The sequence below is a fragment of the Onychomys torridus genome, chromosome 10, assembly GCF_903995425.1.
Source record: "Onychomys torridus chromosome 10, mOncTor1.1, whole genome shotgun sequence".
Lineage (NCBI taxonomy): Eukaryota > Metazoa > Chordata > Mammalia > Rodentia > Cricetidae > Onychomys > Onychomys torridus.
The window spans coordinates 32,321,630-32,346,471 of record NC_050452.1 but is presented as its reverse complement, the minus strand read 5'-3'; the positions used below and the strand labels follow the sequence as shown (position 1 = coordinate 32,346,471).

At 46.6% G+C, this 24,842-nt stretch overlaps 1 protein-coding gene across 3 annotated transcripts in view; it reads right to left on the bottom strand.

Annotated features, from left to right (window-relative positions):
• Stx18 (syntaxin 18) overlaps nt 1-24,842 on the bottom strand; it is a 101,782-nt gene that overhangs the window by 2,631 nt on the left and 74,309 nt on the right. For all 3 annotated transcript variants that reach the window (XM_036200265.1, XM_036200266.1, XM_036200267.1), the window contains 4 exons: nt 17,553-17,665; nt 7,464-7,552; nt 2,277-2,335; nt 1,122-1,191 (listed from right to left, as the gene is read on the bottom strand). In XM_036200265.1, coding sequence (XP_036056158.1) covers nt 1,122-1,191; nt 2,277-2,335; nt 7,464-7,552; nt 17,553-17,665 — 331 coding nt within the window. The remainder of the gene's footprint in view (nt 1-1,121; nt 1,192-2,276; nt 2,336-7,463; nt 7,553-17,552; nt 17,666-24,842) is intronic.

The window sequence follows — 24,842 nt, the reverse complement described above, 5'->3', positions numbered from 1 at the left end:
GCTAGAAGGCTGAGTACTGGAGCCTAAGAGACCATGACTTCCTTTCCTACATGTGGCCTGTCAGGGTGTGCACTGGAGCACTAGGTAAAGGATGGATTCCAGTAGCATGCTGGGTTACTAAAGCAGCGGCAGACACTACCTGGCTTGGTCAGAGTCCCACTAAAAGGCCTGCCATGGGTCAGTGGTCCTGCTTATTGGTTCCGAGACTGAGGCAGGGCTCACCAGTTCTACTTCAGATGGGATGGGGCTTAGGAGAAGCACTGGCCATGGCATGCAGAGTGGAGCATCCAGACTGAAGTGTTTCGGTCAAGGTGAGCTCTCCTCAAAGCAAGCTACTATGCCAGGAAGAGCTTGCTTTGATGGCTTCCTGTGTCATGCAGCTGACGTGGCCATCAGGCCAAGGTGTCTGCACAAAGCCCATCTCCAGGCTTCCTGGCCTCCACACACATGGCTCAGGTAGATCTTTAAGAACTCGGTCAAGAGTATCTTACTTTCATGACCTTGAACTCCTAACTGTCCTCAGCGTCTACCTTGTGCATGTTGACTCTGTTGTGAGGTTCAGGCACTTGTTTTGTGAGCCCAGAGACAGAGAGAGGTGTTTTTCCGAAAGTCTTCTACAGTCCCCGGGTGCTAAAGTCCTGAGGTCACAGGAACCAGTCCTCCCCAACCAGACTGTGTCTGAGGCAGCAGGGACCTGCCCAGAGACTGTCTAGTTTCTGGAGCACTGTGGACCGAAAGCAGCTCTCCCTTCTGCACTGTGCTTATTTGTGAACATAACAGCAGCCCTCGGTTTCACCCCTTTCTACAGACGGGGAGCAATGGTTTGGAGGGACTGCCTGACTCCCAGTCTTGTACTGCACCCTCCTACCACCACCAGATACTCTAGCTCACAGGGGCCATTCTGCTCTAAGCTGGGTCCCCATATAGGGCCCTCAGCTGTACCACAGAGGGATGCTGTGGGGTGACAGGAAGCTTTACCTGGGACCTGAGTGGTGTGACTGGCTAACCAAACATGGTGCTGCCTAATCTGTACCACTCAGATGCTTCTGGAAGAAGGTTCTAAGCTCTCAGTCAATTCTAAGCCAAAACTCAAAACTGCTGGGCCTTTGGGTTGTTTTTACCTGTTGCAAAACTTTTTCAGTGAATATCTCTTGGAGTCTGGAAATTTCAACGACCTTCCCTTCGATTTGCCTTTGAAAAAGAATCAATAGGTGACATGTTAGTTATTAGCTCCTGGTAATCTAACAGGAATGGTCTACATTCCTGAAGGAACCATCAAGGTGAGAACAACAGAAGATGGGCAGCCACTCCAGACGGGGAGAGGAGCTGGGCAGGCACAGGAAGTCCTCGGCATAGCCTAGTTACTGCCTGATGCATGTTGGGGAATCAAAAGGCACGGTCACTTAGAAAGCCCATTGTCAAAAACGTACATTTCCCTCAAGCCAGCTCATTGCGGCAAGAAAACGCTCTAGTTCAGTATGTGGTCACCCCATCTGGTTAGCACCTAAGCGCTTGTCCAACTTGAAACACTGGGTGAGCCCCTTTCCTGCTTCCTGCAGCTTGGGGCACCCTGGGGTGGGCTGGGGCTGGGCAGGTCTGAAGTGGAAGCTGGCTTGGGCACAGCTGGTGACCAGTCAGTGTCAGGAGGAGAACGGTGAGGTGAGAGCAATGGGAAAGGCCGGCAGGAGACAGGGAAGGAGCCGGCTCAGGTCTTGGGGAAGGAACAGCAAGGGGGGTGAGGACAGGGAGAGCTAGGCTGGGAAGAGGGAGGCCCTGGAGAGCCACCTTTGGGACAAAACCCCCTAGGGTTCTCCAAGGGGAGTAGCCCTGCCCAGAGTAAGTCCCTAGGCTGGGAGGGGCTGTACCCCAAATACAACAGGGCTGCCAAAGACCCGCTGTCGCTTTCAGAGCACTGCAGCACTCCTGTGGGACAAGGCCCTTAGTGAGTTCACTGGAGGCTCCGACAAGGGAGTGTGTGCCTGGTCACCTGGAAGCAGACACTATGGGTGCAAACATCCACCACACAGTCCCTACTGTATTTTACAGCTACTCCACCCAAGGAGCCTGAGGTGGTGTGTGTGGGTGTGGTCCCACTTTTGGGGTGATCTGTCTTTCTGCATGCTGCAGTACCCCTAAGCCTGCTGTAGCAGCCAGTCTCCTCCCACAGGCCCACCCAGTCCCACCCAGTTACGTATGGGTGCCTGGGTGCCAAAGCAAATGGAAAAAGCCCGCAGCGTCTGGAAAAGCTGCCATCAAGACATTAGCTTTACACACACCTCACTTCGTCAAATAAGCTGTTCATTTCACCAATGAGTCGCTGATTTTCTTGTTCAAACTGCAAAGAAACACATACACTCAGAATGACATCAAATGGAGCCCAAGAAAGGGGCTATAAGAACCTCTGGCCTTCCACCCGCCTTCTAAGGATCACTGCCCAGTCCCAATGGTCAGCCAGCACAGGGCACTGCCAGAAGATTCTCTGAAAAATACCATACTCAGGAGGAAAATGCTAGTCTGCCCAAATAGCTTGCAGGGTCCCTCCCACTGCTGCACCAGAAGCAGCTGATCCTAGCTGCTGGACAGAGGGAGGCAGGCTCAGCAGCTCCCAGACACCCTTTCTGCCAGGAGCCCAGAGCTGCCACCCAACACTAGCGGCAGCATTTTTAGATGGAGAACTTGGTGTGGGGGAACACTGTGCGGCAGAGGTTGGCAGGCTACTTGGTCTGTGACAGGGAAGTCCTGAGTCTTGTGTGATAGAGGTATGCACTACGGTATTTTTCAGAATAAGCCCTAAGTCTACTCCATACTGACCTGTCCTAAAATGTTTTCTGTGGTGTAGTCTAGATCCTGGATGCGCCTGAGCAGAAGGCTCTGGAAAGGACTCCGCTGGCTGCCAGCGCTGACTGCTCTCTCTGCCCATGACTGGCCCGGCAGAAGAGGCCTAAAGTAGATGTGATCCAGCCACTGCCCACCTCTGTGATGGCAATCTCTGCCATTTCCACAGGGCGCAGGTGGGTGGGGCAGTTCCCAGCAGGACTCCCTGTAGGACTCCTGGACAGAGTATTGCTAAGGGCTCTTTTCATTAGGCATCAAAGAGACCACGTAAGAGAATAAAACCTTCACTTTGAGCCAGAAAGTGTCAGCTGTTGACTGTCTGCTCAGCAGTGACTTAGGAGGCCAGTGTTTCCTGAGAATGTGTAATTACTTCAGCTGTAGGTGCTAATTTACCTGCACTAATCCCCTCAGGTATGGGTAGGATAGGCCTGTTTTCCAGGGAGTATTTTCTTTCTTTTTTTTCCCTAATGATAAAATATGGTCCTGTCCTTTTAAATCTTGTTCTTAGTTACTTTGCAACTGTTCCTAAACACAATTAACTATGAGTCTAGGTGACTTATTACTGGCATGTTGCCTGGCTTTGTCCCTGGTTTCCTCAGGTCCAGGCAGGAGGTACAGGGCTGTACTGCCTCTCTAAGCCTCAGCAGCTGATACTTCTGAAAGTGTCACATGGGCTCCAGGGCCAGGCTCTGGTTCTGGTTCCCCTGAGCCCAGGAGTTTTGTATGCCATCTCAGAAACAGCTAGCCTCTCAAAGAAAAGAGAGCAGATGCCTCAAGCCATCCATGTGGTGGGGGTGAAGAGAGCGTGCTGACAGTGGTTGGCAGCTTCGGTGAGAGCAGCCCCCACTGCAGGGCAGGTCAAAATGAAATGGAGTTCACAACATCAAATAAACAGACAAAAGCTCCCAAACTCTGCTCCCCTAAGCCGGTGCTTCCCAACCTTCCTGCTGCTGCCACTCTCTTATACAGCTCCTCATGGTGTGGGGACCACCAACCAGAGAGTTATTTTCGTTGCTACTTCATAACTGTAATTTTGTTACTGGTATGGATCATAATGTAAATATCTGTGTTTTCCTGTGGTCTTAGGTGACCCCTGTGAAAGAGTTATTCAACCCCCAAAGGGTTGTGACCCACAGGTTGAGGACCATTGCTCTGAGCAAGTGCAAGGTAACCACTTACTGAAGTCTAGCAGGGTCCAGGCGTGGATGTTCACTGTCACTGGTTTCAGGGTGGTTTCTGAATGGTCAGCCTGCCCCAAAGGTTGGATGGCAGGGGCAGGCGGTCCTCATGAAAATGGTTGGGGGGCCCTAGCTAGTCAACAGCTTCTCAATGGCCATCAGTGTTTTTGTGGACAGCTGTGAGCCTTATCCTTTCCTGTGAAAGCTAGTCCTTCTCCTGTGAAGCTGTATGTCTTTGGGGAGGTAAGTAATAGAATCACTGTCCTTCGGCCTCTGTCACCAAAATGGGGACAGTGAGGTGAATGATGACATGCCTGCCCAACAGTCCCTTGCTGACCTCACATTCAACAGGGCAACTGTGGCCCTTGGCTGTTTCACTCTGTCAGGCTCTGGAAAATTCACATAGTCCATTCTAGGTCAGTCTAACTATGCGGCCATGCTGCTTCCTCACCTAAGTAGGGACTTGGCCAGACACAGGGCTGAACCAAAGTCCTGGTCTCTGTGGTCAGCACCACAGCAGGATGTCTAGATGCCCAGAGATGCAATGTGACCACAGACTAAGAGATACTTATCATTTAATGTACTATGTTTGGGTATCAATTCTCTCCCAGAAAGGCTCATGGTTGAATGAAGAGTTGGCTTCCAGCTGGCACATCCAGCCATTGAGAGGTTACTGGATCATTAATTATTCAGTGACCGATTCAGAATGATGAAGGATGTAGCTGAGGATGGGTCCTGCTGGCAGAAGTAGATCAACAGGGGCATGTCCTTGGGGCAGCTGTAAGATGAGCAGCTCTTTCCCACCATGCCCTTCTGCCATCATGCTACATTCTTCATCATTGCTTTGGCTAAAGGAATGAATGAAATTGCTGTTATAGGACTTAACTATTTCACCCTGAGGGAAAGTTCCAAGACTGATTAGGAAGTCTGACCACAATTTGCTAAAGTAAAGTACATTTCAGTGTAAAACCAACAATACAGTATTCTTTCCCATCATTTTTTGGGATTTTTTTTTTAATTTGGACTAGTAAGATTTTACAACATGACACTCAGCAAGTACTCCCAAATAACGAACATTGTTAGCAGAACACTAAGTAGCCTGTCGTAAACGTTCATGGCGTCCTGTGCCACCCACCTGCACCAACACAACACAAACTAGGACGCACTGCAAACTCTGATCATATGTCACCAATGCTGCAGGCTGAAATACCAGCCTTTTGGGGAATGGTCTGGTTGGGACAGAGGACATGAAAGCTGGCACCAGCTGTCTCTTGGGAGACAGCCTCACGTCCTGACACTCATCTTCAGCTCTGGCAGGTGTGGGTCATGTGAATTGTGCACATGGCCTCCCTGGCTGTGCTGAGTGGCTCTCAATTGTGACTCCCCACAGTTCTGCAGGGCTCTACTGTAGCCAGCTTGAGGTCCACTGAGGCTCATTCACTTCCCAAGTTATGTAGTCAATTAGTGGGAGGAGGAGGAGGAGGATTCACAGCTGACTGCCTGGTCCTAAAGCCCTTGTTCTCCATCATCTCAGAAGGACTGTTGCATGAGATGGCAGACACCTGGCTATTGCTTCCTCAAGCCTACCTACCACACTGCCAGTGGCTTCTAAGTCATGTGCCTGCAAAAGTTAACAGCCCTTTGGGGCTCATCACTGCTCCAGGAGAAAGGCAAAGTCCTCTGGCAAACCCCTGTTGGTATTCTGGCTATCTCTTTTATGAAGAATGATGGGGCATAAAAGAGTGAAGTCCAGCACAAATTTACATTCTGCTTACACTCAACAAAAGTGTGCTTTCTCAATGAAGAGATTGAGTAGTACACATTAGCTCTAGCAAATATGCAACATTTGGGGCAATATACCTCTTCATTTCCACTAGCAAAACTCTTTTTTATAAACCAATGATGAATAGGGAATGCAATCCAACTGTGTTGAAACACATTTGTTGTCTTTTACATCTCAGCCTGCTTCTTATGCAGCATTCCCAGGGAACACTCATGGCTTGTCCCATCCCTGTACAGTGTTTCTGGAGGACCTCCTCTAAGCCCATGGTCCTCCAGCGCTAAGACGCCTCTACCCCATGACAGCCCACAGCACTTCCAGGCTGTCTGACATGAAATTCATCATCTCCTGTTCCCCAATGCCCAGCCCTATGTTTGCCCTTCTCCTGACTGCTCCAGTCAGAAACACCCCAAGTGTCTGGTCCTCTCACATCTGTCCTTCAAGGGATAGCTCTCCATCATCAGCTCCTGGAGGCAGCCGTTATCACCACTGAGAGCAGCGAGAGGGCACAGAGGCTCCAGATGAAGGCAGGGGTGGACTGCAGTCAGCTGTGAGTCCACAGTCCTTTCTTCTGCCTTGAGGCAGTGGCTCCCTGGGCTTCTGGCACATTGCTTTTCACATGTTTATGCTACTTTCTGGAAGGAAAAACTTTCTGTTTCAGGCAAGGAGGGACAGGGAATCTGAAGATTAAGAAGCTCTGAGCTGGTCACCTGGGTTGGGCAGCTGATGCTGAGGAAGACAGACATGTGGACAGGCCTTCGGTACCACTCACAAGAGTCCATCAGTCATTTACTGCTTAGCAGCACTCCTAATCATTGGCCTGGGACTAAGGCAATGACAGGGAGCCAGGATCCTGCTCATATGGTGCCAGCACAGTAGAGAAGATACAGAAAAAAGTAGGACACTGGGGTGGCTGGCTCATCAGAGAGGAGAGGGGAAGAGAGGCCCTTCGGAGGAAGAGCCGGCATCACAAATGGCTTCCTGAAAGGCTGAGGGTTAAGACAAGGCCAGAGCCCATTCTTACTAGACAGGAGGGCCTCTATTTACCAGGGCTCCTTCCGTCTCTGGAGGCTGGGAATCCAGCTCCACTCCCATCAGCAGGGGCTTGCTGACAAGGGCGTTCCTGCTCTTGGCTAAGGCAGGAGGAGATGGTGAATACTGCAGGCCTGAGGAAGATCCAGGGAGATGAGAATGCTCACTGCATTTGGGAGACCCTCACCAAACCCTGTGCTCTGAGATGACTGAGATGACAAACGACAGAACTTAACGCAGAGGACAGGTCACCAGGGGAGGCGGTCACTGTTCCAACGGCTGCTCCCGCCATCCTTCAGTCATCACTATGCTTTCCTTTCATTTCCATGGCACCAGCGACCCAACTGAGTATAAACTCCATCTTGGCAGATATGAAAGACTCATTTCGCATAATCTGGATGCCTACTATACTGCTGGTGAAGACACTTAGCAAGACCAACCAAGCTAACTTTTGTTTCACTATGCTCCTGTCAATTGAAATCATGAAAATCCTAAGAGGAAGTAGGATATTAAGTGGGTAAGTGTGTGTAAAATGTGTTTCTATGCTTAAAGCCCAGTGTCAAATTAGGGCGTTTGCACAGCCTCCCACTCACTGAAGGTCTTAGGTCAGGCAGCTGAAAGGAAGCAGTTAGCATTACCATCTGGATCTCTTCTGGAGACAGCTCATCTTCACCCCTGCCATCGGCCCAGGTTCCCAGTTCAGGCTGTGCTTCAGCCAAAGGCTTTTCTGTTAAGAAACAAAACCGTAAAGTGGACAAAGGCAGGAGGCCAGCTATTCCTTCAGAACAGGCAGCTGAAGAAGCAGGCATAGGAAGACACCAGAAGAAGTAGGGTTCCACAGCATGGTCCATACTGCTGCTAATGTGCAGCAGTAGCTCCATGACCCAGCCCATCCAGTAAGAAGTCTTTCTCTAGGTCAGCGACATACCCTAGAATATGAACATCTTAATCTAGACAGCCTTTTGTTCATGACCAGGCAAGCAAGCCCCTCAATAGCACCAGTGCCTAGAAAGAACTGTTGCGCAGTGCAGTAGGTACAGCCTGCACACTGTCGTAGGGCTGGCTGATGGGAGGTAAGGACTGCTTAGTGGAGACCAGGACAAATCTGTCCCCAGAGTGACTCTCGTTCTGTGTGTCTCGGTGTCCCTGGGCTCCATCACTGTTTTGTCAGGAACTCAAAAGCAAATGCTGCATCTTTTTTCTTTCCCCTTGGCCCCAATACACTTCCTGTTGAGCTTAGCCCTGTGGGGCAGGGAGAGTTCAGGCTGTTCTGATCAGGAAAAGCATTAGAGAAAACATCACAACAGCAGCAGTCAAGGGAAGGCAGATCATGCCCACCCTGTGTGACAGGTGCAGCTACTATTAGAAACACATCTTCCCAAACAGTCACCTACACCTCAGTGCAGGTGAAACAGAGCTACAGACAAGGGAATACACACTGATATCACAAAGAATCTCCAGCTGCCTGGGAACAGTGGCACTGCTCTGAGGCAACACACTGGGTGTGAACCTATGTGCTTTCACCCACCACTCATACCCCTGTGACTTCTATCTTCTGCTTGGCTTCAGTATGGTCCCTATTTCAGACTTTTCTTCCCTTTTCCCTTTGAATACAAAACCAGTCAGAAACATAAACCCCATCATAATGGGCCTAAGTATGAATGACCTGCATCAGGATGGAGAAGTTCTGTACTCTACAGGTGGTTCAACTGTATGCCACCTGAAGCCCTTCTGACCTGGGCCTCAGGAATCAGCCTCAAGTGCAGTGCTCAAGAATACTGTGCCAACCAGTCAGAGCCAGATGCCCCACCTGCATCCCGGGCATTCTGCAACCATATTTCTTATAGCTCCTCACTAACTGCAAGGGTCTTCTTTAATGACTACATTCCACAGGGGCCTCCATGATTTCTGGCCTCTTGAGTGTTTTCTTGCTCTAACTGTTCCTTCTGCCTACAAGTTTCTAAGATTTTTTTTGGGGGGGGGTGCTGACTCATTTGCTCAGGGTTCCCTCTTCCTCAGGACCCTCTGTCTGTCCCCACATCTGCTTTTCCTAGGACACTCTTTACTCCCTTTCCAGGAGCTGGTATCCCATCCTCCCTGGCAACAGTGAGCTCCACAGGGGCAGGAACAATGGCTCACTTGAGAAATATATCTGAATACCCAGAAATAACTTACAGCAAGACATGAAGATGCAGCCTTGCCAGGCAGAATGTTTACAGAAAAGGCCTTAATGCTGGGGTGGCAGGCCAACCAATAGAGGTGCGAACCCACCAACTAAATGAGCAAGTGCCAAATGGCAGAGGGAGTATGACAGACAGGAGACAACTCTTGCCTAGAGCTCCTCCACCTTGTTCTGTGCCAGCACATGCTTGTCTAAGCAGCACCTCGGGTTTCAAAGGAAATACATACTGAAAGGCAAAGTAGCAAAGGACACATCTGCACAGGCCAGGCTTAGTGTTCCTGCAGAAAACCTAGCGGATGTCCACACACAGGAAGAAACACTCTCTACTGCCATGGAGGAAAGGGCACACACAGCTAGGGAAGGAGAGCACCTGACTGTAGCGGAAGATTTTCCCTGTCAACACCAAGGCCGGGATGGAAGAAGGGCCTAGCCAGGAAAACAGTGCATGGAAGCTGGATGCAGGCCTCTCCCCGGACAGCCTGGCCTGCTTCTCCCCTCCCTACCATGTCTTCAGAGGTGCACCCAGGCCATGGTTCCAAGCTGCCAATTTCCTAGGACCCTCCAAGCTCCTAGCCCTAAGCCCTCTCTGCTCACTCCACCATCAACACTGCACACCCAGCAGATACCTCATGCCCAACCCTGTCGGCCAGCATGTGGAGTCCCTTCCCCCAGCTTGCTGCCAGATTGTACATCGAGCTGCACTCACCTCAGGCAGCAATGCCCAGCAGCTCTTCAGCCTCAAGGCTGTAGTTACCAAGTGCTCCCATCCTAAAATGTAATCCGAGGAGTACTCACACTGCTTCATGTGAGTTTGGGTGTGTATGTGGGGGAGGTCCCTTGTGGTAGATGTCTTGTGTCTGGGTTGCTCTAAGAGATTCTTGTCCAGCCTGCCAGCTGCCACACCACTTCTCAGCTGTTGCTGGGCTTTGCAGATGTCAGCCATACCATGGCACACTCCAGCTTTGGAATGCCCAGTGTATTCCTACCACGCTGAGGTCCAAACTCTACCTCAGCATGTGGGCCGTATGGGTAGGCTCCCCCAGGACCAGGTTTGTCTTTTCCATGTTGCCCCCTCTGGAGGTGTGAGGTGCCTTGTGGCTGGCATGTGCTCCCTGATCACTGGTGGTGCTGGGTCCTCTTAAAGTGCTTATCTGTCATGAGTAGATGTTCCTTTAAGAAACTGCCATTCATTCCATGTTTTTATGGGTTTTGCATTTGTGTGTGTTCCTTGTGTTTTTCATTTTTATTTTTTCAAGACAGGGTTTCTCTGTGTAACAGATCTGACTGTCCTGGAACTTACACTGTAGCCCAGGCTGGCCTCGAACTCACAGAAATCTGCCTGCCTCTGCCTCCTGAGTGCTGGGATTAAAAGCATGTGCCACCACCGCCCAGCCTTTATTTTTAAAAACATACTGTTTTGTTTGTCTGTTACAGAGAGAAAGGGTGTGGTGTTGGGTGGGTGAGCAGAAGCTGGGAGGAATTGGGGGTTAGGGAAACCATGATCAGAATGTATTGTATGAGCATTTTTTTTTTCAATTAAAAAAGAAAAAAAAAAAAGAACTGCTGTTCAGATCCTCTGTCCATTTTCTAACTTTGAGTTGAGAGGTCTATCTGTGTCCATCAGGTGGATGGAAGTCCTCATCAGACGTGTGGTACAATATAAATGGTTTTCCATTCGGTGGGCTGTCTTTGCACTTCTTGGTGGCCTCCTTTGAAAAGTAAGCCACAGTAACTAGTGCTGATCTCCTTGCTCCCATGTTTATGCTGGCAGAGCATGTGAGCATGGCTGTGAGTGCTGGGGCCCATGTGCTTCCACATCACATGTTCTTTGTCTCCTGTATGCTGCTCAAACCAGTCAGAAGACAACCTCTGATCATGTCTCTCTAAGGCAGAGCACTAGAACAACACTGCTCTCCTTACACTCACAGACACCACAATGGAAGGATGTCAGTATAAAGACTGCTGTGGATATGGCTCTGTGTAAATAAAGTTCTGATTGGCCAGTGGCCAGGCAGGAAGTATAGGCGGGACAAGAGAGAAGAGAATTCTGGGAAGTAGAAGGCTGGGGAGACACTGCCAGCCGCCGCCATGAGAAGCAACATGTAAAGACACTGGTAAGCCACACGCCATGTGGCAAAGTATAGACTAACAGAAATGGGTTAATTTAAGATAGAAAAGGTAGATAACAAGCAGCCTGCCACGGCCATACAGTTTATAAGCAATATAAGTTTCTGTGTACTTTCTTGGTTGGGTCTGAGCGACTGTGGGACTGGCGGGTAAGAGAGATTTGTCCTGACTGTGGGACTGGCAGGAAAACTCTAACTACAAATGGCGCCCAACGTGGGGCAAGAGTTTCCACCTAAAACCTGAGAAAAAAGATTCTAAGACGGAGCTAAAAACAGCCTCCTAGTTGTCTCTCTCAAGTTAGCGGCACCCTGCCAGTTTGAGCTACTATGGCGGGTTCCTGGCGTGTGCGTCTGACCTGCAGTGCGGCGGGAATGAGGAGTCTACAAGCGGTACTTTACTCTGCTGCATGGTGGATTTAGCCTTTGCTAGTTAAAAAAAAAAAAAAAAAGTTTCTGGGCTATGAGCTGCTTTGATAGAACTGCTTCTGATAGTTGATGGTGCACATGGCTCCAGACCCAGAGCTGACTGTAAACTGTACCACCGCCATGTTGGGAAGCTGAGGTAGGCAGAGCCAGCAGCCACAGAGGCGTTTCAATCTTACAAAGATGGATATTACACGGAGAATCTGGTTTGTCTTGTCTTTGAGACTTTTAACTACAAAAAAGATTTGATCGTAAAAGCTGTTGAGTTAAATAAATATGTAAATTGTAAAGGTAACTTGACTTCAAAATTTGGATATAAGGATATGTTGCTTTGGAAAAGAGTCTCTGCTTTTGTTTCCACAGAAAGCCAGAGGCTATGGATTTGTTCCAGATTAAGATATATCAGGTTTGATCAGCCAAGACCACCTGAAAGGTCTCCGATGACACCATGGCCCAGATGATCTGACATCCAGAATGGTTTCAAGGCAACTGGCTCAGAGGTTCACCCTAATGGACTACTCTATATAATCCTGAAATTTTCTTTGTATCCCCATAAGATACAGCGCCCCCCTCCAGCAGGAAGTAGTAAGAAAAACTACAACCACATTCCCAAAATTATCAAGCTGGCTTTGGAGATGGAATTGGCTCACTCCTTCTCTAAACCCAGACATATTGCTAAAAGAAATGGTTAAGAGATTCTTGTGTCCCAAATCAGAAGAGCCCTCTGGTGTGGGACAGAGAAAAACCAATATTTTTCTTTAAAGCAGGTTGATTATAAATGAGATCTCTTTCTAAAGAAGAAAGGGGGATATGTTATAGATATAATAGGATGAAAGGGTAGATTAGGGAACTTACTTCTAAAGAGCAACAACTTGTTTAAAATGTTTTACATTGGTTTAGATTTTAGTCTATTGATACAAACTTAGTTAATTTTGTTATATTGTGTGTATATTTCTACTCTTGTTTAAGGTATTATGTTTATATAGCTCATTTAAAATTGTAATGGATAATTAAAAATAGATTGATAATTAGTCATCTATGATAATCATACTCGTAGCCATGTTAGTTAAGTCTTCTAGGTATACACAGAGATATTTCAGATAGATAGGTAATCTTCAAATACTTCAAAGACCTACAAAATATGGCATTTAAAATATTTTTAAAATTTAGACTTTCTGGACAATGAGACATGTCTGCTCCTGGCAGTACCGATTTGCTTCAGAGAGGAAGATGGGCATTAAAAACACTTCATATCTTATCTTCACCTTGGCAAACATAGCCATTTGGGCTAGAAACTGTTCTTGCCTGGACTGCTTGATCGACTGGACATACAGGACCCATAAAAAGGTAACCACTAAACTTTGCTTGACAAAATGGTCCTTCAGGTTCCTGCTTCGCAGAGAAAACGGCCAGACATTCTACAGGACACTGAGAAAAGTGACCAAGAGACTCTAGCCCTGTGGGCTAAAGACAGATGCCCCAACTTTACAAAGGAACATTAGGTGACTGTCCAGGCTGCCAGCTGTCTCTGTCTACTCTTGCAAGACTCCCGAAAAATGCTTGCATCCTTCTCCCGGTTCTCAGGTAATATTATATCCTTCTGAGGTCTTTGATGTGGTTGAAGACTAGATAGTTATAATTTCCTCAATTATGATAAAAGATAAGTAAGATATAAAACCTTAGACTCACAAATATAAGATAGATAGGATATCTTCTTTAATATTATAACTGTAATTCTTTCTTGATAATTGTTTTGTTATATGTAATTATACTATGTAAAAGTTAAAACCTTCCTTAAAAAAAAAGAAAAGGGGAAGTGCTGTGGATATGGCTCTGTGTAAATAAAGTTCTGATTGGCCAGTGGCCAGGCAGGAAGTATAGGCGGGACAAGAGAGAAGAGAATTCTGGGAAGTAGAAGGCTGGGGAGACACTGCCAGCCGCCGCCATGAGAAGCAACATGTAAAGACACTGGTAAGCCACACGCCATGTGGCAAAGTATAGACTAACAGAAATGGGTTAATTTAAGATAGAAAAGGTAGATAACAAGCAGCCTGCCACGGCCATACAGTTTATAAGCAATATAAGTTTCTGTGTACTTTCTTGGTTGGGTCTGAGCGACTGTGGGACTGGCGGGTAAGAGAGATTTGTCCTGACTGTGGGACTGGCAGGAAAAACTCTAACTACAAATGGCGCCCAACGTGGGGCAAGAGTTTCCACCTAAAACCTGAGAAAAAAGATTCTAAGACGGAGCTAAAAACAGCCTCCTAGTTGTCTCTCTCAAGTTAGCGGCACCCTGCCAGTTTGAGCTACTATGGCGGGTTCCTGGCGTGTGCGTCTGACCTGCAGTGCGGCGGGAATGAGGAGTCTACAAGCGGTACTTTACTCTGCTGCATGGTGGATTTAGCCTTTGCTAGTTAAAAAAAAAAAAAAAAAGTTTCTGGGCTATGAGCTGCTTTGATAGAACTGCTTCTGATAGTTGATGGTGCACATGGCTCCAGACCCAGAGCTGACTGTAAACTGTACCACCGCCATGTTGGGAAGCTGAGGTAGGCAGAGCCAGCAGCCACAGAGGCGTTTCAATCTTACAAAGATGGATATTACACGGAGAATCTGGTTTGTCTTGTCTTTGAGACTTTTAACTACAAAAAAAGATTTGATCGTAAAAGCTGTTGAGTTAAATAAATATGTAAATTGTAAAGGTAACTTGACTTCAAAATTTGGATATAAGGATATGTTGCTTTGGAAAAGAGTCTCTGCTTTTGTTTCCACAGAAAGCCAGAGGCTATGGATTTGTTCCAGATTAAGATATATCAGGTTTGATCAGCCAAGACCACCTGAAAGGTCTCCGATGACACCATGGCCCAGATGATCTGACATCCAGAATGGTTTCAAGGCAACTGGCTCAGAGGTTCACCCTAATGGACTACTCTATATAATCCTGAAATTTTCTTTGTATCCCCATAAGATACAGCGCCCCCCTCCAGCAGGAAGTAGTAAGAAAAACTACAACCACATTCCCAAAATTATCAAGCTGGCTTTGGAGATGGAATTGGCTCACTCCTTCTCTAAACCCAGACATATTGCTAAAAGAAATGGTTAAGAGATTCTTGTGTCCCAAATCAGAAGAGCCCTCTGGTGTGGGACAGAGAAAAACCAATATTTTTCTTTAAAGCAGGTTGATTATAAATGAGATCTCTTTCTAAAGAAGAAAGGGGGATATGTTATAGATATAATAGGATGAAAGGGTAGATTAGGGAACTTACTTCTAAAGAGCAACAACTTGTTTAAAATGTTTTACATTGGTTTAGATTTTAGTCTATTGATACAAACTTAGTTAATTTTGTTATATTGTGTGTATATTTCTACTCTTGTTTAAGGTATTATGTTTATATAGCTCATTTAAAATTGTAATGGATAATTAAAAATAGATTGATAATTAGTCATCTATGATAATCATACTCGTAGCCATGTTAGTTAAGTCTTCTAGGTATACACAGAGATATTTCAGATAGATAGGTAATCTTCAAATACTTCAAAGACCTACAAAATATGGCATTTAAAATATTTTTAAAATTTAGACTTTCTGGACAATGAGACATGTCTGCTCCTGGCAGTACCGATTTGCTTCAGAGAGGAAGATGGGCATTAAAAACACTTCATATCTTATCTTCACCTTGGCAAACATAGCCATTTGGGCTAGAAACTGTTCTTGCCTGGACTGCTTGATCGACTGGACATACAGGACCCATAAAAAGGTAACCACTAAACTTTGCTTGACAAAATGGTCCTTCAGGTTCCTGCTTCGCAGAGAAAACGGCCAGACATTCTACAGGACACTGAGAAAAGTGACCAAGAGACTCTAGCCCTGTGGGCTAAAGACAGATGCCCCAACTTTACAAAGGAACATTAGGTGACTGTCCAGGCTGCCAGCTGTCTCTGTCTACTCTTGCAAGACTCCCGAAAAATGCTTGCATCCTTCTCCCGGTTCTCAGGTAATATTATATCCTTCTGAGGTCTTTGATGTGGTTGAAGACTAGATAGTTATAATTTCCTCAATTATGATAAAAGATAAGTAAGATATAAAACCTTAGACTCACAAATATAAGATAGATAGGATATCTTCTTTAATATTATAACTGTAATTCTTTCTTGATAATTGTTTTGTTATATGTAATTATACTATGTAAAAGTTAAAACCTTCCTTAAAAAAAAAGAAAAGGGGAAGTGCTGTGGATATGGCTCTGTGTAAATAAAGTTCTGATTGGCCAGTGGCCAGGCAGGAAGTATAGGCGGGACAAGAGAGAAGAGAATTCTGGGAAGTAGAAGGCTGGGGAGACACTGCCAGCCGCCGCCATGAGAAGCAACATGTAAAGACACTGGTAAGCCACACGCCATGTGGCAAAGTATAGACTAACAGAAATGGGTTAATTTAAGATAGAAAAGGTAGATAACAAGCAGCCTGCCACGGCCATACAGTTTATAAGCAATATAAGTTTCTGTGTACTTTCTTGGTTGGGTCTGAGCGACTGTGGAACTGGCGGGTAAGAGAGATTTGTCCTGACTGTGGGACTGGCAGGAAAACTCTAACTACAAAAGACCTCACTTGTTTCCCTATGAGCCCAAAGAAGAGCCATTTCCACTCACTTATGACACCCCTAACACCCAGCCCAAGGCCTGGCATAACATGCCATGTAGGCTTGAGGTCAGCGGTGAGACCTGGTATCTTCCCATGAGACTTCCTCGAGGTCCTCGGTCGGCACTGGCTTTCCCTGACCTCACCAGTGTGCATAGGATTTATTGAGTAGGTGCATGACGATGAGATGCTATGTCCAGCTTCAGTAAATTGAATTATGATGCCCCTGTCTTGTCTTCTAAGCTGTGCCCATGGATTGTAGGAAGCCTGGGCACAGAAGACGTACAGAGCTCCTGCCTGTTGGACCACAGCAACTACCAGCCAAGGACAGGCTGAGACTGTGCCAGCAGAACCAGCCATGTGGAGGGCTGCTGTGTGTCCTCAGTGCTGGGCTTGTGAGCTCTTATATAACCCCTCTGAATCTTGGCTTCTTCACCACCAAACACAAAAGTGCACACCTCCAAAGAGCCAATGAGAGTCTGGCCTGTGATTCAGTCAGCATGTGAGGCATAAGGGCTCCAAAAGTGCTATTCTCATTGCACAAAGGACCTCTGGCATCCTCCAGGCTGGTGAACCATGGCGCATGGGAAACACTTAAGAAATGAGACAGAGGTGGGCTTGAGAGCCAAACCCACATACCAGTGAATTCTGGACCCACCATTTATGAGCTTTCACCTCAGACAAGTAGCCCAGGCTCTGAGCCTTTCAGAGTCTTCTCAATAAAAGAGACCCATGACACTCCAGTGCTGCAGTGAGGTGAGGCAATGTAGAGCCACAGACATGGCAAATACGACATTCAGGCTCATGGCTTCAGGGAACTGCTAGGCAGAAAACCAGCTTGCTTGCTAACTACTAGGGGTGCAGTGCTCTGAGCAGGCATCCCTACCCAGGCACACATGGACTGCATACATAATCAAACAGTCCATGACATTCAGACTTGAAGGAGACTCTGCATTTCTTTAGCATGCACTGTCAGGGACATTACTGTATCTGTGATGACAAGAGACACAAACCCATACTTGCACCTTGTCCCAAGGGCTTGCCTGGCTGTGGAGGCCCCTGACAAAGCATGCTCCACCCAGGGGCAGTGTGGCTGCTGCTGCCAGTGCAGACTTCCACTGTGGTGGGTTAACCCTCTTCAGCAGACAGCCAGGATAGTGCCTCCTCAGTCTCCAGCTGGTGCACAGGAAAGCAGCCCTTCCTCAGGCCCCAGTGATCAGGCGACTCCTCAGACTAAGCACTGCCGCTCACGCTTCTTTTGCTCACACCATGAGTCAGGAACTGCTGCCTCTCCCTGCTTTGTATTCCTGCCACCAGGTCAGAAGGACCAAGTGCCAAACAAAACCTTTATCCTGATTCATACCTGGCAACTCCTCGGCGGCAGGCTTTTCTTCCAAGTCCTGGGAAGCATTCTGTGAGGCTTTCTCAGATGGGGGTTCTTTCCTCTTTGTGTTTGGCTCAGGTTCCAGCTTAGATCTAAACACAAATACTTAGTTATTTATTTTACCTCCAAAACAGGATCCTTTCTGACAACAGAAAGGGTCATGTGTGACTTGTGCATTTTTGCTCTGGTCTCTCTCCTGGGCCTCAGGAGTTACACGGACACTTCGTACCTTACTGTAAGGTACCATGTTGATGATACACTGCCTTCTGCATTTCAGCCACAGCACGGTGCCTAGCATCTGCATGCTCTGAGGTTGCCCTGGAGACACTACACCAGGAAGTGTATGTGATCCAGTAATTTTACAGTAACGTGAAAGTATTGTCAAAGACACATGCATGGGACACACACACATGGATGCATGCACACACATGCGCTATCTTAAAATAGTTTACCTATGAAAGTCTTTAGCAGCTGGTTGAGCTAAGAAGCCTCTGCACTTAGTTTTCCTCCCACCTTCTCAGAAACTACTCTGCCCATGATGTGGTCTCTTTTTCTCCCCACAGGTTGCATGTTTATTTATCTCTGCTACCTAGAGATCTTCTCAGGCTCTCTTTTTAAATTTTATTTATTATTCATTAGTGTGTGTGCACACGTGGAGGTCAGAAGACAACTTCTGTAAGCAGGTCTTCTCTTTTCACTTTGTTGAGGAAGGGTGTCTCTCATTTCTCCGGGAGGTCAGGTGATGCCCCTGCCTCCACTTTCTGTCTCACTGCAGAAGTACTGCGACTACATAAGTGTGCTAGAGCATCTGTTCTTCGGCTGATTGTTTGGTTTTTAAACAAGGGCTCTTAGGATCAATCTCAGGTTATTAAGATTGTGCAGAAAGTGCTTTTACCTGCTTAGCCATTTTGTTGAACGGTGTGTGTGTGTGTGTGTGTGTGTGTGTGTGTGTGTGTGTGTGTGTGTGTTGTGCATAGGTACATCCACTCATATGTGTGTACATAGAGGCCAGAGGTCAATGTTAGAGGAGTTTTCCTCTAAAACTCTCCACCTTATTTTTATTGTTGTTATCTTGTTCTCATTATGTATTTCTGGCTGTCCTGGAACCTCAAACTCTGAGATCTGCCTGCCTCTGCCTCCTGAGTGCAAGGATTAAAGGGGTGTACCACCATACTTGGCTTCCACTCATTATTTGAGACAGGGTCTCTCACTGAACTAGACTTCGCTATTTCAGCTAGACTGGCTGGCCAGTGAACCCCAGGAACTACCTGTCTCTGCCTCCAGTGCTGAAGTTACAGGTTGTACATGGGTGTTAGGGATCTGAACTCGGGTCCTTACACTTGCGCAGCAAGCACTTCTTCCCCAGGCCATCTGTGCAGGCTCCAGCTTACACAGCAACTAGTCTCCTGTTCTCCTTAGAGTGTGTCTGTGTCTCTGTGAGCTGTGTGTGTTGCTTAGCTGGATTAGTGCCTGCATGCAGTGTCTACTGTGTTCTACACAGAGGGCCCCTAAAGGCCTCTCTTGAGCTTTACTGAGTGAAGCTTCAGGAGGTAGGGCTAGTGTAAGAAGGGCGATTGGGGATGTGCCCTGAAGTGTCCATTGGGATCCTGGCCCTTTCTTTTTCTTTGTTCTCCAATGGTGTGGCACGAGGCAAACAGGCATCCTTTGCCATGTGCTTCTGTCACGGACTGCGTCACCAGGAGCAAGCTCTCACAAGCTGAGACCTCTAAAACCAGGACCCCAACAGACTTTCTTCGTTCGACTCCTCTTTTTATTTTATTTTAATTTTTGGAGCCAGAGTCTCACTATGTGGTCCTGGCTGGCCTGGAACTCGCTATGGGACCAGGGTGGCCGTGAACTCACAGAGACCCACCTGCTTCTGTTACCCGAGTGCTGAGATTAAAGCACCACCATGACTGCTGACCTCTTTTTAAGGTGACTGTCACAGGTATTTTGTCAGAGTGATGGGAATCTAACTAACACAGTGATCAATAAAAGCATGTTGAATGAATGAATGTTTTATAAACACTAGTAAATGGCTAACAGTGGAGAAAAACTCATCCTAAAATTATGTGCTTTAGAGCCAAGCAGACTTGGCTGTATGCATGACTGTAATCCCAGTGCTTGGGAAACAGGCTGAAGGATTGCTGCCAGGAGTTTTATGACAATCTAGGTTACAATGTGCAGACAAAAGAATCAATTAATCAATCAATCAATCACCAAAATAAAACAATAGGCACCATAATAGCTTTACCAAAACCTATATGAAAATTACAGGCAGGGTGCTAAAAAGATCCATGATACGGTCCATGCTGTTAGCTAGCCAGACTGGGTAAAAGAGTAAAGTCAACTCATGCTGGCTGGATCTGGCTTACACACGCCGCTTAGTATTTGCCAAACACCTATGATGTGCCGAGTACTTCTCTAAGCACCTTGTGAGGATAAAGGCAGACAAATTTATCCAATTCCAAAACATCTCTCTAAGAAGGTACTAGTACTAAATGACCTTTCTTATAAAGAAGGGAACTGAGGCCACACAGTAGCTAGGCTGAGACAAGACCTTAGGGTCCCAGCTCCAGAGTCTGTGTTGTGCCAGCTCCATGAAGAAAGTCTCCTTAACCAACATTAATAGAATGAGTGGCTATGCCATTCAGATCCTGACTAGACAAAGCACAGAGAGGGGAGACAACTGTCCACAGCAGAGACCTCACAGAGGGCTTATGTCAGGACATAGAAGGAACTCCCAAAGAAATTAACAAAAGGAAATGATTTAATAACAAAGTGTGTGAGAGACTTGAGTATGTTCTGGAGGAAATATAGAAGTCATCTGTAAACACACATGAACAGGTGGTTAACACAAACCCAAGCCACAGTGAGATGATCCTGCACACCCAGAGGAAGAGTTAAAACATGTCTGAACCACACTATATCCTGGGGTGAATGAAGACGAGTCAGAACCTCACATAGCTGGATGGTGTATAAAATGCTGTTACCACCGTGGAAAACTTGCAACAGTTTCCTATTAAGTCTAACAATGTCTCCTCTGTAACACAGAGAACTCACTTGAGGCACTCACCAAAGAGAAAGGAAAAGGTACGTCCACACGAAACAATCAAACAGTCACAGCAGACTTCCTCATACAGAAAAGAAATGGAAACAACCCCATTCGGACCAACATGAGAGTAAGTAAGGTAATAGTTCGTGGTTTGCACAGCACCATACTACTCAGCAGCACGGTTAATCTTTTTAAAAAGTGTTAAGAAGAGGGCTCAGGCATAGTGCTCACCGAGTATGCCTCAGGCCCTGGGCTTGATCCCAGTACTGCAAAACAAACTCAAAAGAAACCTTTTTTAGAAACAAACAGGGCTTCGTCTGTATTTAGCATTAAGTGTATTCATATAATTATAAAATTAAATACTACTTAACATTTTGGGTCAAATTAGTCTTGTAATTTAGTAATTGAGTAGCTTGACACATTAGGCAATTTTCAAACTAGCCTGAAAAAAAAAAATACCCATCAATCAGCATTTTCAATATTTTCCTCTGATAAGTGACAAGTGTCTTGACATTTCTTGGTCTGATTTTTCATCTGTAAAACAGGGCTATAAGAGTGTCCTTGTATGGTCACTAGTTCCCCTTGGATGCTTAAGCAACAGTCAGCATTCTAAATAACAGCACTTATATATCTGATGCTGTTGTTTAGCCTTTAAATAACAGTATCAGATATCTAAAATGCAAATGCTTTCTGAGTTCTTTCAAGAACTACAAGTATAGAATATTGAGAACTTCACAGATCTTCACTGAAGATCTGGACAGAGAGTAAGACTTTGGCAGACACAAGGACATAAAGGACATTCCAGGCATAGGGACCAGGAGCTGGCCATTTCTAGTGCATAATAGCTGGAGACTCACTCCCCTACTTAGGAGGTTCTGGCTGCCCCACATCCATTCTTTATTTTTAGTCTAGTGTCTGACAAGTGTGAGCTTGTATTCTGTGTTTTAAATTTTATTGTGTAACAACCACACATGAGAAGTTTGAAGTACAAAGACTCCCCCAGTGAGGAAGTTCCAGCCCGATACCCTCCACCTTTAAATGTTTAACATACTCCCTAAAGAGAGTGAGCTTTGATGTAACCATCACAATCAGAAAAGGCACAGGCATGTCTTACTTCCATCCCTTCCTCAGACGATTCCATTTTGACTAACATGGTCTGTATAGTCACAGTCCTGGTCAGAATCCTGCATCGTGTTACCCACTAATGCTTTCTTTAATCTGTTTGGAATGCTTCCTTTGGACTCTCCTGGAATTCCATGTACTTGACACCCAACACCCTGCCAGTCACTCCAACCATGCCTTTGAACTTAAACCTGGTGCTTTGTAAAGGCTGAAGCCTGGTGATGCATTGGTAGAAATCACAGCAGCACTGATGCTCTTCTGGGGCATCTGCCAGCCTGTGTGTGACTCATCTTGACTGACATGGTGGCTGTCGGGCTCTTTGTTATAAGGCTTTTCCTCCTCTTTGCCAACAAGAAGCCAGGGGAAACACTTGACAGTACAACTCTTCCAAACTTTTATTCATTTCTGAATTTACTCCTGTCCAGATGAACTCCTGATGCCCTCTTTAACTAAGTGGGCTACAGCTGCTGCTCGCCTTCAGTTCTCACTCTGTGTTAAATGTGGCTCACAGACACCCATCAGGGTAGCCGCTGTGACCATCAGACACCTCCCTACTGTTCTGTACCCCCTCCCTTGTTTTCTGATGCAGCTCATTTCACACTTTTCCTTAATCCAGCCTAAGAACAGGCCATTTCTCCAAGAAACCTGATCCCTTGAACCTGGAAGTGGTACTTAGAAACCAAGACGTGTGTGTGTGTGTGTGTGTGTGTGTGTGTGTGTGTGTGTGTGTGTGTGTGTTGCTACTGTGTTGTATTACTGCTCACAGGTCTTCCCAGTGGGCAGATCTAGAAAGCACACAGTGTGCACTGTCATACATCAACACCACTGACTTGGAGACTGAGCTCTGGAAACGGAAAACTATGGCACAATGTATCTTCCATTCTAACCCCGACCACGGCTCTGAACATCCTGGCCTTTCCTCTCCTTCATACGCTGGAAAACACTGGCTTGCTGCACTGTCTCATCAGCTGCTGGATCACCTGTAGAAGCCAACAGCCTCAGCTCCACTGCCACTTCTCCTCCTGGAGAGAATCGAGCCATCTTTGCATGCCTCTCACTGCCTGGCTGACCACTGCCCTCCCTGAACCCTAGCCTGGGCAGCAGCAGGCTCCTCATCAGCACACACTCACCTTCCCCCTCCCCATCTCCTGGTTCAGGACTGCTTAGTTCAGGAAGGGGACAGACGGGTCGCACTGCCTCTTGATGAGCATTTCATTTAATGCCCATCACCCTCATGTTGAGTGTGGCAGTGCCAGTTTTCAGTGCAAAATAAATAAAGGGCCGCAGAGAAGCAGACAGAGACAAAGATGAACACTTTTTTAAGGTGATAAAAGCAGATTCTAATTATATACAGAATGTCTACTGAAATCCTCAGGGAAATTACAAATTAGCTAGCTAAAGGCAACCTGGGGGAAAAGGCAGTTTTGAAAAAGTCACCACAAAGATCAGTTTATGTCCCCTGATTTATACTTCAGCATACTTCTCAAACTGAAGGCCAAGTACTATCTAACTGTGTCTAACCTTTCAAAGTCAGGGATCAACACAGGTCCCTGACTTTGAAAAGCCTTGGGATTGTATTTGATATTGTAAAAGAACAAGAAAGAAATGGCTCTTCTTGTTTGGAAGCAAGCAAAAAAAAAAAATTAAATAAAATAAAGTAAAAATAAAAAGCATGGAAGCACACTTTGCAAACACAGAGAAACCACGTCATTCCAGAAAGACTGCTCTCTCTCTGTTACACCCCAACACAGAGGGCAGAGTATGCATGTCACAGTGCCCTACTCCAAAGCAGAGTTTCTGAGGCCTCTGAGTCACAGGGACAGTGAGAGTCAGCTCACTCTACCTAAAGCCACTTGCTCCATCAGGCAGTCACCACCTATCAGGTATTTACTGGGCATCTGCCACTTCCTAGGGAAGTTTTTTTTTTTAGTAAGTGTTCCTCAAAGTGTGGTCCACAGACTAGTACCAGAGTCCACACCCCTCGTTACTGATCTGCCACAGTTAAGTATGAGAACACACAGTACTCTGACAGTGCCTTTGTCTCACTGAACATGGTATAGAGTACTGGTGTTACCACAACACTGTGGCAGGCCACCTGAGGCACAGTTGTGACCCTGTCATGCACAGGAGACTAACATCAGTCCCTGGCAGACTGCCCAAAACTACAAAGATGTGACCCTTCATGTCAGGGGGTGCTGCTCTAAGCCAGGGACTACACAGGAAAAGGCCAGATGGTGAACATTTCAAGATCTAACTCGTTTTCTTCCTTCTTGGTTTACAGATCTTTTCAAACACAATAAACCATGCTTAGCTGGAAAAGCCATACAAAATGGGCCAAAGTCTAGACCTGGCCCACACCAGTCTGCTCCTCCCTTTTCTAGGTAGTAAACAAGGCCCCATCATAGACAGTAAACGAGGGAAAACCATCACAGTGGCCCTCGTATCACTGGCATCTCTTCCTCTCCTCTGGCTCCATCACCATGGCCATTCCAGACACTGGCAGCATCTGCTGAGCTCTCGCCGTGTACATGACCCTAAGTCAGGACCTGCAGCAGGCTAACAATCCTGCTGAGGAGAGAGGGCTGAATCATAAACGATAGACTCTTTAAGTACTAGTTAGGTACGTGATGCTATGGTCACATGAGCACTGATATCTTCTCTAAAGAACAAGAAAAGCAGCATAAACTCTCTCCTTTGTGCTGACAGCAGGGAACAACACGTAACAGAGAATATAAGGGGCTGTGTGGCTGTGGATCACAGCAGTGTCTTTGGTGTGTGTTGACCTGGGCAGGAGAAGGGCTTGATGTTCTCTCTTGGAAAGTGTCATCACAACACAGCGCCCATGCAAACAGATCTCTGGACACAGAGCGAGTCTCCTGTCCAACAACAGACTCCATTGTAGGAGTAAGCTTTACTTGGGCCACCAAGACTTCTGAATACCTTCACAAAGTCTCTCATCTTCAGGATCTGTGGTGGGGGGGGCATGCTAAAAATACAGCTTTAAGATACACCAGTGAACTTGGCAGGTTCTGTGGCATTATCCACCATCTGACCTTGTTTTGTAATCTGCTCAATATTTGAAGGAGCTATAA